Here is a 17,855-nt window from a genome sequence, read left to right as displayed (position 1 = left end):
GGCCAAATGGCTTAAGGAGTGAGGTGATGGAAGGAGTAGCTCATGGGCTATTCTGACTCCACCCAGTTGGGTCCACCTGATTCTTGGTGACTGTGAACAGGCTTTAGTGAGAGAGGGTTTTCTTGTTTTGTTTTTTAAAGGCTGGGAGATGAGGCACCAGTAGGCACAACAGAGCAAGTTGACAATGCACTCCCACTGCTGAAGTCACTGCTAAAAGGGAGCAGGGAAGGAGGAAGGAAGGGTGGGCAAGAGGAACAGACTGCCTCCTTCCTTTTCTGTATTGGCTGGAGGGTCTGGCATTTCCCAGCGCTGAGATAGTAAATACACAGCTTGAAAGCAGCTTCTCTGCCAGGAGCGTGGTTTTGTTTTGTTTATGGCTGAATTGCACCTTTTCCTGCACAAGACACCCGGGCATTAGACTTGTAGCTGAATCACAGCTCCCACAACCATCCATCAGAAAGCATGTTAAATGCACAAGAATCAAAGGAGAAAATTACCCAGCTGAAGGTAAACAGTGTATGCCAGACAGAGCTAGCGGAATACTTAGCATCTGTAAAGATATGAACTCTACACTCTACCTACAAATACCACCTACAATAGGCCCCCTACTAAAACTGTCTCCTACTGCTAATCCTTTCCATATCTGAATCTCCTACCTGTGACTTCCAAACCTGTTCTCCTCTCCTACTTCCTGACAATTCACAGCGCTCTCAAACAACCCAGAGTGCTACTCTAGCAGTGTCTGACAGGAACAACGCTTTCTAAGACAGCACTTCAGGCAAGCACAGAGCGGATGGAAAAGAGGCTCAGGAGCACTAGGGACAGCCGTGTACATAGCTGCATCGCAGGAAAACAATTTGACTTTTTAGCCATTTAAGTTTTGTAGGACACTGACCTTTGCAAATGATGCCTGTATCCTTAAGACCACAGGACAGTATTCTACAGTAACCTCCCAGAACTTTGCAGGATTTTTGGTAAGGAGATTGCTACTGTCCTTCACAATAAAGATAAAGACCTTTACCTAACTGATATCCTCAATGAAATTACACAATAGCCACTCAATAGTAGTTTGATTTTAATGGTAATATAATTTTTATGATAGAGCTGCAACAGTGGCTCTACAACAAAAGTTGCAACTAGTTTTTTCCTTTGAGATTGTATATTGAAGGACTTGTATGACAGGCACACATGTTTTGGAAAAACATTTACGGATTCTTTTTCATTAGTTATACTATACGGTATGCAATGGCCATGCAACTGCCCACAAAACAGTGACAATTGTATCTCGCTAATGCATGTTATCTGCCTTGCTTGATGCTCTACTTTTGGTTCAAAAACTAACTACAGCACAACTTTGTAAAACTGACATTTCAGCAGCATGACAGAGCTGGATCCAAACTCTAGTATGGCCATATATTTTTACAATATTTTTGTGAAAACATTTTCTTAACTGAATAAAATTAAGTTGTAATTAATTGCTTGTAAGGTTTTTATTTGATTAAAATACACATTACATCCCGTTCTGAGTATATTAATTTATACATATAAAATCTTGCAATGCCAGCAGTGTGCTATGTACTTTGCAAGCAGAGACGGCATGATTCCTGCCGCAAGGAGCTCAAAATCTTGGCCTCGTTTATTAAACACACAATAGATGACTTTACATTTTGCACAAGAATAATGGAACAAACAGAATTTTGCTGAATATATGAGAACTTACCTTGTTCCTTCAGAGCTTATAATCATTTAAAGTTTTGGTGGTTCTTTTTTTTGAAAATTTTACCATTAATAACAAAATGTATCTCATTACTCTAACTGGCAGCTGGACTGAAATTTTACCACCGCACTTTAAAGGCAAGGCCACTGAGTAGAGGAGCTATTAGTGAATAGTCAAGACACCAGTGCTTTTCTGTCTCTCTCCCTTAATTATCTGCACCAAGAGATTACAGGTCAACTAGCTGCCTAAATTATGTAGTGTGTAGGGCTAATTGCTGCAAACCTTTGAGGACCTTGTAAACAATTCTGCGGTCTCTTTCTGCTTTGTCATTCTATTTTATTTTGGCAGTGCCAATTACTGAACACATTTGTTTGAATAAAAGCTCTTCCCCTTTCAGCTCATTTTCCTCCTCTTGACTAGAGTCTTCAGAGACGTCAAAAACTTACATTTGTGATGACCTTGTCTATTGCCATAGAAATAACTGGAAAAAGAGTTGCTGAAGTTTACCCTGTCAACTATAAAAAGCACAGTCTCCATTTGAACAAACAGAACAGAGATCAGTGGCCATGTACGACATATAGAATTGTGGAAATGCTAATTGTACGTAATAAGGATATAATTACATCCATTGGCTCTGGTTACATTATGGAACTTCAGGGCATTATTAATATCAGCGGAAGCCTGAGATGGAACAGCAGTCTTTAATGCACATTTGAGGAGGGTTTTTTTATTATATGGTTTAAAAAAAGTTTCCTGGTCCTCCTTCCCCCTTCCTTTGCGTCTGCTCCCATTTTCTATTATCAAGTTGGAATAGCCACTGATGGGGGCTTTCTAATCAAGCTCTTAAATCTGGGAAACTTAATGAACTGCAGTTTCAATTTTTGTTAAGAAAGTGAAAATTACACACTAGCTCTGAAGCATGAATGTTGCAGCCAGACAGCAGTTTTCAGTCATTTTTAATGTTTTGGTTAGAGTCTTTCCAATTTTTACCTTTGGCTTTTTTCTAGCTACTGTTGCGGACAACAAGTGCACTAGCCACTGGGCCTGGCAGCAGACTTGGTTTTCCTACCACTTAGTATCATTTCCTTTGCATTCAGCCCCAGGAACTGGGCTAAGCAGGGAGAACTCACTAGAACCCTGTATGTGGAACAGGAGCAGAACCACTCTGCAGCGGATACTTCAGTCTAAGGACTGGAGTAGGCTTCTAATACACCCCACATCCATTAGTTGAGGGAATGGACTAGGTCAGTGGTTTTCAACCTGTGGTTCATGACCCCTGGGGGTCTGTAGGTGATGCCTAAGATTTCCAAAGGAGTCCACACCTCCATTTGAAATTTTTTAGGGGTTAGCAAATGAAAAAAGGTTGAAAACCACTGGACTTGAGGATCCTTGAGGCAATGTATTCTCTAGTCCCTCTACTCACATAATCTAAGCAGCACCACTTAGGGGTGTGCACCCCTTCCATAGCCTCCACAAATTCTGCCCTTGTCCCCGTGCAGTAGATCTTCCTTGTTAGGCTGCATGTGGCCCTTATCCACCTGTGATGTAGAGACAGAATTATCACTTATTGGTCAGTACAGCTAAATTGCAGTCATGCATTGTCAAGATCATCCATGCATGACTGAAGTTAACAGAGCTGCAGCTGCTGACGCAGTGAATTTGGCCCTCAATGTTCACCACACTTTGAGGCAATTATTCCACCACTGAATTCAACTGTCGTCACAAAACCAGGGAAAGTTCACTAGTGATTTATCAAGTCAAGGTAAATGCCTTGTTATGCAGGGTATCTTTATAGAGATTAAACTGTAAAAATAACCTAAAGTGTGGTAAATGGCAATTGTATTAAAAATACAGTTAAATCTGTAAAAAGCAACAGAGGGTCCTGTGGCACCTTTGAGACTAACATTGTTTCCCAATGACAGTTAAATCTGGTTAGCTCTGTAAAATATTATTCATACGCTAGGTTGGCTGACAATTTCATCTGTAAAACTGGAGTTCCATTCCAGACAACGAAGCTGTATCAAATACTAGGTCATAATACTGACCTGATGCTAAATCAGTAGCATAGGAACTTCTTGTTGTCAATCCAGTAAGTTATTAGAATAGTCTGTTTACCTTGGTATTATTGAAAATACTGCCCACTACCAAGCACACTCACATACATGGCATTTTCATCTCTAGCTCTGAGTGCTTTATGAAGTTAAACATTTTTATCTACACTTTATAAAGGAGAAACTGAGGCACAGAACCAATTTAGTGGATCAGTGGTAGACGCTGGAATACCCAGATCTCCTGCCTCCCAGTCCAATACACTATTCCCTGAAACAGGCTGCCTCCTCAGCATCGCCCCACTAAACTAACAGATGTCTCCAAAAATCAAATGGTCTTTATTACATAATAGCAATTAGTAAAAAGCTTTTCTTCAAGTAGTTTATTCCCCTGATTCCATTTTCTCCTTATGGTACTACAGACACAGTAAAAACTACAGACTATGCATCTCAAGCAGATTAGACCCAAGAGTGTTACCATACCTCCTTCATCAAAGTCTCTGCAACATTATTAATTTTTGGATCCTAGAATTATACAGAGGAATACACCCTTGATAGGCTTGTACACCATCATTATAATTTGAGATCGCTGTTTCCCAATGACTTAAAGCAATTGTCCACAAATTCATCTGTTACTTCTTCTAAGGTAGCTGGCTTCCATTTTGGGACTTGGTCTTTGTCAATCAGCACTATCAGGTAAAGCAGAAAGAGGTGAAGTTATTATCGAATTTTCTCAATCAAGAGGGCTTCAGATCACATCAAGAGAGTAGATTATACAGTTGCTATATTTAGTATATATCAGGAGTAAAATCAATATGCAGTACAGTGTATTTAGCTTAAGTAACAGCTTGACTTTTTAACCTTTTAGGAATGTTCACTGAACAAAGTCACACCCTTGAGTTGCATGACACTGGCAATATTTTATTGCTCCAGAAATCCCCATAACAACCCCATCCAATATAGCTTTCACAAACTATGCTGATCGATACTATTATCACGCAAGTCTCCAACCATTCGTTTATTGTAGACTTGCTGCTCAATCCGACCATATATAGCCCACCTCCTGGAGGTTGGATGGAATTATAGGGCTGTATGTAGGATGCTTTCATTAAAAAATAATTATTAAATCCTCATGCAGCATCTCACTCTTGAAGACTAGAGGGTAGACACTTAAATTCCTACGGGAATGTCATATAAACTAATATAATAATAATGGGGAAAACAATATGGCAGGATATCCTCATAGGAAAATCAACAGTAAAGTTATATATAGCTATTAATAAAGAGATATAGAAGAGAGATAATTTGCAATATGTATATTCTGCACAACACTGGAATATATCCCCAATGCTGTATATACAAATCAGTAATGAATGGGCAATATGCAAAAATATAACACAAGAAAACATGACGCAGAGATCCATTCCCAACAGACCAGGAGAAGAAATTGATCTTAGTTAGGAAAAAAGAGAAGGTAAAGTAAGAAATTTAAATTCCAGGTGGAGCTCTTACATATAGCTGGAGATGAGCTAATCAGAGGCTAATTACTGTTACTGATATGTTAGTAGAAGAGACTTTTAAATAACCAGAAAGAGACTGCCCCCAGCAGAAAGGAACAATAAACAATATCATATGGTGTAGAAAAAAATCTGAATGGAATTTCAAGATCTTTGATTCCTCTGTATACAATTTCAGGGAACTCTTAAAGGTCTGATTATGTAGCTCAATGATTTGACTAAATACGTTATTGAAAAATAAAAGCCCTCCACATTTAAATTTAAAAAATGTATTCACATGAAAAGAAAAGATGTTCTTCAGTTTTACTCTGATCATATTGACTTGGACTTTCTTATTTTAAGCACCAGTCATGAACTCATTAGATAGTGGGCAGAAAGCCTTTCAACCTTGTTCCTCAAAGGTTAATATTATGGCTACAGGAATTTTAATTTGCAAAAGAGGGTAATCTACTGTACGGGTTTGAATGAAGCAGCTATGCTGCTGCTTCCAGGGGAGAAAAACAAATCAATCATTCTGCTGTTAACATTCAAAGTGTGTGCTGGTTCAGTTTCCACCTCCTGAAACACGGTGGCTGCCTCTAGAACATTCAAGCCAGCCTCACAACAACCAGTTCTGTGTGTGGCACAGAAAACTTCCTGTCCTTTACACCACTGTGCAGTCAAACTATTCTTCTTATTTACACATATGGCCTGTGTTATATTGGAGCTCAAACTACATAATTATAATGGTCCTGCCTGACCTCAATCCATGAAGTCTCAGGACACGTAGCTTAACAAGTATTATACGCCTGGAGCATTTACTCATTTATTTATTGAAGAGGGGAGGGCTAGTGCCACCCCCAGAGGCCTTAGATCTGCTGCTGTAGCAAATATGTTCACTCTCTTGTCCTTTAGGAGGCAGGTTAAGTTAGACCTGAAAGGAGTGCGGTAGGCTCAGTGACCACACTTAACTGGGCTGGAATTTTATCAGGGTTACTTATGGACATCTTCAACCATAGCTGAAACCAAATATGACTTGGACAGCCAGGGAGTTAGGGTTGCAGAACTTGTTTCCCTACAGCCTTTGCTCTTGGAGATAATGGAGGCTATGTGCACAAGATAGGTTTCATCCAGTAAACAGGAGACAACAACTAGCAGGAAGCTCCTTTTCTTATGCTTAAAACTAGCACTTTCCTTTTCAGGCTAATTTCAAAACTCTGAGGACTGCCTGACATATCACAGCTAACCCTGTTCACCCTAAACATACTTTTTTTCTTCCCTTGCTTGTTGCTGCAGCTGATTGCCAGTTAGCAGTGTTGTTTCATAGGCCAGATTTCTAAAAGATTTTTGACCCCAGGGCTTTGCCTTTCTAAATCTTTATCCAAGTAGCCACAGTTTGCCTTCTTCAATGGAAACCAAACATTCCATAATCACAGAATCTGGGTTGTTAAAATGTTCTCAAATAGTATCAATTAAAATGACTCAAGAAACAGAAAGTTTTCATCTGGCTTGATATTGGGGGGAAAGAAGTGTTGTTGAACAGATGAGAAAGTTGGGAGACTTCCACAGCTGATTAAAGGCAAGTTCATTCCTTGTTATTAAGTTAACATTGATTTAACATGAACTCCACTTTTAATACTAGTAAATATCTGACCTCCAAAGAACAAGCTCTGTAGACCCTCATGCATTTGATTACAGACAGATGTTAAGAGGTGATTAGCACCTGAAACTCGCATTGGCTTTAATGGGATTTGCACAGCCGCTCCCACTTACTGGGAGAAGTGCTCAGCACTTCTCAGGGACAAGCCCTATGTCAGAAGAATGTCTGTTCTCCAGGATGGAAAGCAACAGCACTACAACCATTTGCAGTGATGGCGATGTGAAACCAGTAACAGCCAGACCTAAAAATTGTTTTGAAAATTCCACACATACATTTCTGCCTAGCTACCTGTGCTATTGCAACTAATCACACGTGCCACTCAATACCTTAGAATTTTTTTTTTCATATAGGGCAAATCTTTGTTATCTATGATACTCCTCTGTGTAACTTGGCAAATGCTGTCTTTTAATGGCAACCACTTAAGAATATTGTTCTAATTTTTACATCCACATATTATTCAAGTAGGGTTTGATCCTGTGAGGTGCTGAGCATCTTCATGGGCGTTGAGGGTGCTCAGCACCTTGAAAGATCAAGCTGTTAATGGTGTGTGTGTGTGTGTGTGTATATATGGAAAAAAACATTACAGTTCATCTTTAAGGGCCAGTTTCTGCCACCCTTCCTCACATTAAATAAGCACCTTATCTGACAAGTGGTCTTAGTGATTTCAGGGAGATTATTCACAGAGTAAGGCACTACTCAGTGCGAGTAGGGGGCAGCTTGGGGTAAAAAATGATTCAAGAGCAATTGATAAAATTGCCAGTTATATATTGCACAATGAAATCTGAATATTTTCTATTACCCGTAGGCCTATTCTAATCATCATGTAATCGTGCTATAACACACACAAGAAAGAGATACTATGCAGCAAATGGAAGTTTCCCAGCTGTTGCCCCTTGATGCTTGTTTCTCAATCAGCGATCTGTGTGGTTATCTTGAACAGTGGGACAAGTAATCTGTCTCCGTCCTCTACCCAGTTCCCAGATGATTTTAATGACCTTGTGCATTACAAATGAGAATCACGTCTACTGCTTGACTCTCTCTCTTGGCCTCTCAGTGAGGACTGCCATTTTCCAGACAGATATATCTCGGGGATTGTGCATATTTTCCCATAGATTTAGAACATATTCTAGGAACAGCATCTTTTAAATTGTGCATGTTTCCTTCTCTTGTTAGCTAGCACAATGAAGCCATACCTGTCCTTTGATAGATATGGTAAGATGCCTGAGATTCCTTTATTAATAGTTAACATTTAACACCCTTCATCCACAGAGCTTAAATTGCTTTACAAAGGTAGATAAGGATTATTAGAGAAAAGGAGATAATATTTAAATTAATTAAATTCTGAATTAAAATCTCATCTGGGTCCCTCAGTCTTAACTAGATCTGCTGTCTTACACTGTAATCTCCTTAGGAAACCATCTCCATAGGTGTCTCATGCTGTGCTACGTGCATCAGCTCTTACCACCGAGTCCCATTTTACAGATGGGGAAACTGAGACACAAAGACTGAGAGGCTTGCACAAGATCACATAGTGACTCAATGGTAGAGCTGAGGAGAGAACCTTAGTCTGACTCCCAGATCAATCCAATAGACAAAAGCCTCGCTGTTTGCTGCCGGTTCCTTTCCTGCCTACATAATACTGAGAAATGGTTAAAAAAACATCAAAAGTTTATGTACCCAGGAATGTTTTCTATGGTAAGATTTAGGTAATGATAATATATGAGACATTTGCCAAAAATAGTTCCTGTGCTAATGAGTGTGCTTCTACCCTGAAACAACCAATGTGTCTGTTGCTAACGTTACCTTTTGATTTTGTAAATGGTCTGACTACCTAGCACTCTGGCTGACACCAGAACCGAACTGAATGCATGAGTGATGGTAGATCATGCTTCACATCGTCATTGCTCATTATTGCCCACACTGGATATATCTTGTTCCTTTCAGATGCCCTGGTGCAAATGTTTTCATGGTGCTGTGCTAGCAGTTAATGGTGCAAGGGGAACACATGTATAAAACACTAAAAATACTTTATATTCACAAGAAAGCCTTTTTCTATCGTGTTACAGAATGACGACAGGCCAGCTGGCAATCTATGGCTGCATGGAGGGAATACAATGAGTAGGATAAATTAATGTATTGACCATATTCACTAAGATGATGGTACTGGATATTACTGTCAACCAAACTGCTGCACTTTTACTTATATCTACAAATGAGCAATAAAGCAATGTGTTTTACCCACTATTAACTTTAAGTGATCTTTCTGGTGTGCATCCTTACCTGCTCGAACACCTTCATAGAAGTCATGGCCACTCTGAAAGACAAAGAAACATGTAAAACAATACATTCCATTTCACCCCCCTTTCACTGGGGGCTCCTTGTTTCTGTATCAAGTCCATGTTACACAAGCCTCTACCCAACTCCACTTCCACTGCTCTCGTCTTGTTCTCTTACTCTTATTACACTCCTGTGGATGTTCTCACCTAACTGCTCCCTTGTCTCTTCCCTCAATTCTGGCTTTTGCACCTTCTTTCATGCTACACCCTATGTTTGGAACAACCTTCTGAGTCCATCCACCAAGTGCTCTCCTCCCATCCAAAATCTTCCTATACTGATCCATCTTACTAACATAGCTCCAAACCTCCTATCATTTGAACTGCTGTCTTGTGCACTGTGGTTGACTGAATTATGGTCATATCATCCTTCCATGGCACATCACATTGACACTGTATGGGAGTTCCACACAATGAGGCTTACAGGATTGGTCTTTAGACTGTAAACTCCTCAAGGCAGAGCCCTTGTCTTCATTTGTTTTGTGATGTACTGTGTATGCTTATCACACTTTTCAGTTAAATAATTATGTTCTATCAAATCCTGATTGTGTTTTATTAGAAATGGAGTGACAATACTCATTTGAGGAAGGGAGTAATGATAATTTCAGTGCGAATGAGGCATGCCACACATTTCCAAGGTCTATCTTAAACAAAACTATCAATTCAAAAATAATATTTTTATGTCATTTCATATTTTATATGAGAAAAAGTGACTAAATTAACAGAGCAGGCTTCCTGTCAGGAATCGTACAGGGTTTCATTCAGACAACTATGCTGCTGCACCAGAACTACTTCACCAAGCTAAGTACTGTACACTACTTATTATTTAATTCTCCATATTGTAGCTTCACTATATTTTTCTTAGTAAACCACTGTCCCTCCTATAACCTTGTTTTGCTGGCTACCTTTCCTTCCAGTTGCACAAGCAGGCAAACAAATGGAAACTGCCATTTTGAACAAAGACACCACTAAGATACTGACAGTGATATATTTCTCAGCTATATTTGTTGGTATAATTAGTATGGCATTGCAAAAGTGGGCAACCAGCTCCTCATGTCTGGAAGGGGCAAATGTTTTCTACTTTTTTCTTACCATGCATGCCTGGCTCAGTCTGTATTCCATAGTTAGTACATCTTGCAAGTTCATGGAAGCTCCTTCTCTAAGTTGTCTCAAAGTCATTTTTAAGGACGTCGGTGACATTTTATTAATTGTCTGTGGAAGACATTAAACTTCATTTTTTTCTGTATTAGATTTTTGGTTAAATGGTTTTCAAAAATGAAGACAAACGGTTATTTTATTACAGGTGTAATGATACAAAACAACACTCGGCAATACTCTAGCACTTCCATCCTCCCTAAGCTTATCTGCCCTGTCCTCTCCACCTCTACGTAACTCTTACAAACCCACCTCTGCCATGCTGCTATACAAAATCATGTTAATTTGCCCAAAAATCTCTGTTATTCCCCCTTCCCTAATCTTTTATCTATGGCATATAAAAATAGCACTGAAATACCACTGATTTCTAGCAGGCTTCCAAGTGACTTCAAAATAGTCCCTGCTGTTCCTTAATCTTTTATTTTTCTCTTGTGAATTGTTTTTCAGTACTACAGCCCCTCTTTTGATAGAGAACAGAAGTCTATCCTGTGAAGACAGGGCTCAGGCACTAAACTGGCAACCTACTCCACACAGGGACACATGTGCCCAGGCAGACCCTCACGGGAACCTGAGTTCTATGCAGGCACACATTCCACCCCTAAGGAGTAGTTTGCAGGACTGGGGCTCAAATCTAGACTAATTTGATTTGTCAGTGGACTTCTTGATTCATACTAGGGTACATGAGAGCAGAATTTGGCCTTTTATATCAGTTCAGTATGAACTATTACACATTTAAGAATTACAGGCACAAGTTCCAAAACATTTTAAAACTCTGATCATTATTTCCATCATCTGCAGCTACAAGAGATCTTGCAGGTAAGCTATGGATACAGTATTCAGGTTTTGTTTAGTGCAATGTTCAGAATAATATGGGAATATGTGTGTTGTCCCAACATTTAAGTTTAAAAAAAAAAAAAAAAAAAAAGATAGTGTCTTTTTAATTTAAATAAACAAACAAACAAACAATTGTCAGAAGCCTATCACTCATGAGTAACTTTCAATTAAAAACAGACCATGTGCCAGATGAATGAAAAAACATAGTTAAGGAATTAGAACTGAGCTCCAAAAATTTCCTTGGAGAAAGGAATGTAAACAGGAGTTCTATTTTTTAATTATGACAAGTAGGTGATTAATAAGAACATAAGAACGGCCATTCTAGGTCAGACCAATGGTCCATCTAACCCAGTCTCCTGTCTTCCGACAGTGGCCAATGCCAGGTGCTTCAGAGGGAATGAAAAGAACAGGTCATCATCAAGTGATCCATATTCTGTTACCCATTCCCAGCTTCTGGCAAACAGAGGCTAGCGACACCATCCCTGCCCATCCTCGCTAATAGCCATTATGGACCTATCCTCCATGAATTTATCTAGCTCTTTTTTGAACCCTGTTATAGTCTTGGCCTTCACAACATATTCTGGCAAAGAGTTCCACAGCTTGACTGTATTTTTTAAAATCTTAAAACTTAAGGATTTTATGTAAGCATGAATAAACGATTCACACCATTCATACCACAATAGTATGCTCTGATTTACAAAAGATTGCTTATTACTACAATGGAAAGTGGCAGATGGTAAGATTTACCTATTCATATTATCAGTGAGGATATTAAGCTCTTAATCCACAGACTGAAATAGCAGATTTCCAGTTATTAACACCAAGAAATTTTCTGCTCCTCACTGCTCTGATTTCTCATTCTCTCTCCCTCCAGATGACAGCTCCTAGAGAGTAATACCCTTGTCTGCCTGTTTACTTATGTCTACTAACTCAACTGCTGTGGAAGGTAGATCCTAGTAACTAGCGATTCAAGTTTTATCACAGTTCTGCATGTATCCATCAGCTGGTTTGAAAGTCAAGCTTGGGGAAATGGTTTGAAAAAAATACATCCTGGCTTGAACTGATAACTTCCATAATTCCATGAATTATCACAGATCCGTAGCTGTTTTTTTGTACTTTAGCTCCTCTACCTCCCTCCCTCATTCACCCACCCTGACTGCAATTTGCTGCTCTTCAGACCTGTTCAGTGATTCCTAATAAAGCTGCCTTAATTTCCCTTTTTTCCCTTAATTTCCTTTTCTCTTCCTGGCCCCATTTCCACATAGGGCCCTTTACCCCTTTGCTCAGTGGCAAACTCTTGTGTGATCTGGAAATCTTTGCTGGGACCAGACCAGATGTTATATTCAAAATTCTGGACACCTACGAGTTTCCCTGGGTGAAATATGCACAGTGCATTGTGGGGCACACTGATCAAGGGGAGCACTGAAGCAGGAAAGATTTGAAAACAGCAGTTTACTAAGCTAATGCACACAGAGGCTGCCAAAGAGGTTGGAGGTGGAGAGAGCATTGCTATAAATCTTGTAGAGAATAGAGGAAAGGGAAAGAAAAAGAAGCACAAAAGGTGGGTGTAACGCAGCAAAAATGAGTCACCAATGTATCTATAAATGAACTGATAGTATAAGAGGAAGATCAGATCTGAGGAACAAAATCGAAGAGGAACAGATTGCATTGTGAGGGAGAAATATGGGATGCCGATAAGGTCTTATGAAGGCCGTTGCCACCCATTCCATTTTTCATGGGATCATCTTTATTTCAGTGTAGCAGTCCTACATACTGCAAGTTGGATTTGCAACACCATTAATCGTCAGAACTTTATCATTGTACGGTGAGGAAAGTAAGTGTAAGGAATGGAGTCCTCCCAGAAATAACAGCTGCAATAGAAGAATTGCTCCCTTTCAGTCACAAAATATAGGTTGCTAAGAAAGTTTCTCATATGCCCCATAGCATCCAGTTTCAGGTTTTCTGGGAAGAAGAGGGTTGTTTGTTTGTTTGAGATGGGTGACAGAAGTAAACTTTTCCCCTCAGCTGTAAGGGAGAAAGAAACGAAAGGGTTAGTTAGAGAGATGAAGAGTTAATTATGTCCTGCCGGGAGAACTGGGAGTGAAAAACCTTACTATATTAAGCGAAAGAGGCGACAAAGCTGGGATCTACAAAGGAATTTAGGCATTGCAACACTGAGGGTCACAGTGCCTAGGAAGTCACAGGAATAACACTGAAATCCACAAGGCCAAATTAGACGCTTAGGCTCCCTAGACAATGAATGGGGAAAGACAGGCACCTTAAAATGCAATCCACAAAGCCAGCACACTAGGTGAGGCTCTGCCTAAGCTAGCCAACGAGATGCCAACGAGAAGAGTGTGTGTTCAGCCCTGCCTGATCTCAGGGAGCTGCTGAAGTCCAGGCTGCAGGGAGGTGCCTATGTCATCTTAGCGATCCACAAATGGGAACCTGCTGCCTGGAATCAGGCACCTAAGCTGTGTTTGAGCAAGAGAGTTAGGCGCCTGCCTCACTACAGATAAAACAACCAGAGGAGGTGGCGGTGCGGCTGCTGCCGCCACCTTATAATTTTTAGCCTCCTCTGGAAGAGGAGGAAATTGAACCTGGGTCTCTCACTTCCCACACAAGTGCTCTAACCACTTGGCTAAAAGTTGAGAGAGAGCACCCTCCCCCACATCAATTCTGAATGGAGCTGATCTGGTAGGTATGCTCAGAGGCCCCTACAAGATTTGGCTCCACAGGCAACTCAGGTGGCTAAACGCCTGTCTGCTCCTGGTTTATGAATCACTCTGAGGCTTAGGCAGGAGATAGGTGTCCAGATACCTACAGGAGGGCAACAGTGCATGTGCTCAGAGGCAGAAACATGGGTGCTGAGGGAACTTTTATTTTGAAAAACGTAGACACCGAGTTTAGGCATCTACAGGGCTTGGCAGAAGTTGGGACTGAGGTGCCTAAACCTGATACTTAGGCACCTAAATTTGGGTAGTAGGGCCTAAGTACTTTTGTGAATCCCACCCAAAGTGTTTTATTAATCTGAGGTTTCCCCTGTTAACTCATTTTAAGTTTAATTGAGCTCAAGGAATCAAGGTTACTCTCCCCTGTATGAATGAGTAATATGTGGCGGGTTTTTTCTTCAAACTATTCAACATTTTTCAAGCTCTTTCTCATCCCAAGTAGCTAAAGTAGTAAACTCCATACTGCTATATCAGGAAAACATAATCTTCGCTGGATTTCTAAGCTTAAAAAGGAAAATACTGGTGTCTAATGTGGCACTTCCCCTTAGAATAGGGAGGAGACACTCGTTACTGGCTTGCTAAAAGAGAGACCAGTCACCTCTATTAATCTGAGATGAACTCATAAGGTTTCTGTTGGTTGAATTAAGAATGATAAGAAGGAAAATGCTGCCCTATCCAGCAGACTAAAGGAAAACAATTTAAAAGGAACTGTATGGCTAAATTTTTCTGTTGGCACATCAGGAATTGCTCTTCTGAAATGCTGATGGGAACTCTGGTAATTCAGGTGCAATAAGCTTAGAGTTTTGGGGAGGGCTGTCTGTGTTTTCTTTGCTGCTTTTATTATTAGCTTGTTACTGTAATCCAATAGGATCTTGTGATGGCATATAGCCTCAATCCTGGCTCTGAATGGGTTAATGTGGGTCTGAAAGGCCAGTTAACCCATCTGACTGCACCTGCAGGGTGGGCCAGGCACCGGGTGGTGACTATAAAGAAAGGAAGCACAGATGAGAAGGAGGCTGTAGGGAGAGTTGGAAAAAATACTTCAGTGCCTTGTTTGGTGTGAGAGAGTGGAGAGACTGGGTGGGTTACAGAGGAAGTTTATGGGGAGAGTTGGCTCTGGAATTCTCTCCTGAGTAACAAAGTCTGACAAGAGGCAGCAGAGATACAGAGAAGCCAGTGGGATGGAGCAAGCTCTGGTGGTGAACCCTGATAATGGGGCAGGACCTGGACTTCCAAGGAGAAAGCCCTGGATGGTGCTCAGTTGAGGAATGGAGATGGATCAAGTCTGAGGAGGGGAGAAGTGGGTTATGTTTGTGCTGTTGGTTTAGGATAGAGGTAGGCAAACTACGGCCCATGGGACCGTCCTGCCCAGCCCTTGAGCTCCCGGCCGGGGAGGCCGGCCCCTCCCCCACTGCACCCCCTCCCCCTCCCCTGCAGCCATGCTGCTGCACAGGGCGGTGGGGTTGTGCGCTCCTGCTGAGCAGTGTGTTTGGCTCTGGACGGCGCAGCAGCCAGACATGCTGCTCTGACCTGCATGGTATGGGGGCCGGGGCCAGGGGGTTGGATAAGGGGCAGGTGGTCCCGGGGGGCAGTCAGGGGACAGGAAGCAGGGGGTGGTTGGATGGGGGTGGAGGTTCTGGGGGGTGGTTAGGGGATGGGGGTGGGGTTGGATAAGTATGGGAGTCCTAGGGGGGACCTGTCAGGGGGCGGGGGTGTGGATAGGGGTCAGGGGACGGGGAACAGGGGGGGTTGGATAGGGGTCAGAGGTGGCATCCCAGGGGCCCTGTCAAGGGGCAGGGGTGTGGATAGGGGTCAGAGCAATCGGGGGACTGGGAGCCGGGAGGGTTTGATAGGTCAGAGGTTCTGGGGGGGGCAGTCAGGGAGTGGGATGTGGGAGGGGGCGGATAGGAGGTGGGCACCAGGCTGTTTGGGGAGGCACAGCCTTCCCTACCCGGCCCTCCATACAGTTTTGCAACCCCAATGTGGCCCTCGGGCCAAAAAGTTTGCCCACCCCTGGTTTAGGATTTTGTTGAGGAATTCCAGGCTAGAGCCCTGTGAGTTCTTGCCCTGAGAAAAGGGTGACCCTAGAGAGGGTGTGGGGAGAAGGCCTGAAAAAGAGACTACAAGAGGAAGAAGTCCAGGGAGGCAGTAGAAAGAAGTATGATGAAGAAGCCCTTGGCTTCTAATTATAGGGTCCCTGGACTTGAACCCAGTGTAGTGGGTGGACCTGGGTACCCCTACCAGCTGCCAGTGGAGTTGGTGGTGGGAGGCCACTCATGAGAAGGGGATATGGACAATTGAAAACCTGAGAGAAACGTGTGGGGTCCCTGGGCCCCAAATCAGGCTGAATTCCTTTGCTGCACTTTCTGTTACCCTGTAAAGGGTAAGACTAAAACATGATCTGTCCATAGGGCTGAGTCATAAGAAGAGTCAGACCACTGCCGGGCCGTTGCCAGCTTTATCAGGGGGTGCTATAGAGGACATGAAGGGGTGCACCAGCGGAGAGTCCAGCTTTCACGGATCCATACATTAATGGAGGGAATTCCTGAATCCAGACTGTCTTGCCCCCTTCATCCCTCTCACACATCTCTTATAAGTATCTGAACTTTCACAAGTTGGTGTTTGTCTCCCAACTTGATTTTAAAATAAAGCAATCACCCTCATTTTGACAAGGGGTCTCATAGCCTGTGAGACAAGTTTATAGGACACTAAAGTGTTTCAAAATGTCTTTTAGAGGGAGCAGTGTTGGTTGTGAGGTATTGCTACAATTCAATACCACTTCATGAATGTCATGACAACACAACACCATTCTCTCATATGCTGAGGTAAGTTTGTCCTGAAGGACACTTTAAAAAATATCAATTAGCTACAGTCAAATGACAGCTCTGACAGTTTTCAGGTTTTGTCATCACTTCTTGATATTGTAGCTCAGTTGCATAGTGGCCTCATTAAGAGTGCCCATTCGACCATATTCTGATTCAGGAAAACAGCGATACTGTATGTCAGGATTGCACTGGCAAGAGCTGGACAGCCAGCAGTGCAACTGCCTGCAGTATACCTGGATCATTGCCAGTGCTATTAGTTCCACTTTATTAACACTAAAATAACTTGCACATCAAAGGCCTAATACTTCCAGAATAATATAGTCTGCATTTGATTTTCAATAATGCCTACGGAATAACCATACCCTGTCCATGATGCACCATAATAGCTATACATTAATAGATTCTAAGGCCAGAAGGGGCCACTGTGATCACGTAATGTGACCTGCTGTACAACACGGGCCATAGAACTCACTCAAAATTATTCCGAGAGCATCTCTCTTAGAAAAACATCCAATCTTGATTTTAAAATGGTCACTGATGGAGAATCCACCACAACCCTTATTGTTCCAATGGTTAATTACACCCACCATTAAAAATCTGTGGGGAGTTCTATGGCCTTCGATGTGTGAATAATTTTAATTATATGTTTGCTAGATTAAAGAGCCCATTATCAAATATTTGTTCTCCATGGAGGTATTTACAGACTGTGATCAAGTCACCCTTTAACTTTCTCCTTATTAAGCTAATAGACTGAGTTCCTTGAGTCTATCTCTGTAAAGCAGGTTTTCTAATCCTTAATTATTCTCTTGGCTCTTCTCTGAACTCTAACCAATTTTTCAATATCCTTTTTGAATTGTGGACACCAGCACTGGACAGAGTATTCTAGTAGTGCCCAATACAAAGGTAAAATAACCTGTAGTTCTACTTGAGATCTCCCTGTTTATGCATCCAACGATCGCATTAACCTTTTGGCCATAACGTTGCACTGGGAGATCACATTCAGCTGACTATCCACCATGACCCCCAAATCTTTTTCAGAGTCACTGCTTCCCAAG

At 41.7% G+C, this 17,855-nt stretch overlaps 1 protein-coding gene across 3 annotated transcripts in view; it reads right to left on the bottom strand.

Annotated features, from left to right (window-relative positions):
* HIBCH (3-hydroxyisobutyryl-CoA hydrolase) overlaps positions 1–17,855 on the bottom strand; it is a 98,438-nt gene that overhangs the window by 3,062 nt on the left and 77,521 nt on the right. For 2 of the 3 annotated variants that reach the window (XM_054044569.1, XM_054044568.1), the window contains 3 exons: positions 10,347–10,466; positions 9,202–9,235; positions 1,472–4,454 (listed from right to left, as the gene is read on the bottom strand). In XM_054044569.1, coding sequence (XP_053900544.1) covers positions 4,339–4,454; positions 9,202–9,235; positions 10,347–10,466 — 270 coding nt within the window. In that variant the 3' untranslated portion in view covers positions 1,472–4,338. Of the gene's footprint in view, positions 1–1,471; positions 4,455–9,201; positions 9,236–10,346; positions 10,467–17,855 lie in introns of those variants that run through there. The other variant, XR_008446700.1, reaches the window with a different exon arrangement.

The sequence above is a fragment of the Malaclemys terrapin genome, chromosome 11 (assembly GCF_027887155.1).
Source record: "Malaclemys terrapin pileata isolate rMalTer1 chromosome 11, rMalTer1.hap1, whole genome shotgun sequence".
In the NCBI taxonomy this organism is placed as follows: Eukaryota; Metazoa; Chordata; order Testudines; family Emydidae; genus Malaclemys; species Malaclemys terrapin.
This window is presented reverse-complemented; position numbering and strand designations above follow the sequence as displayed.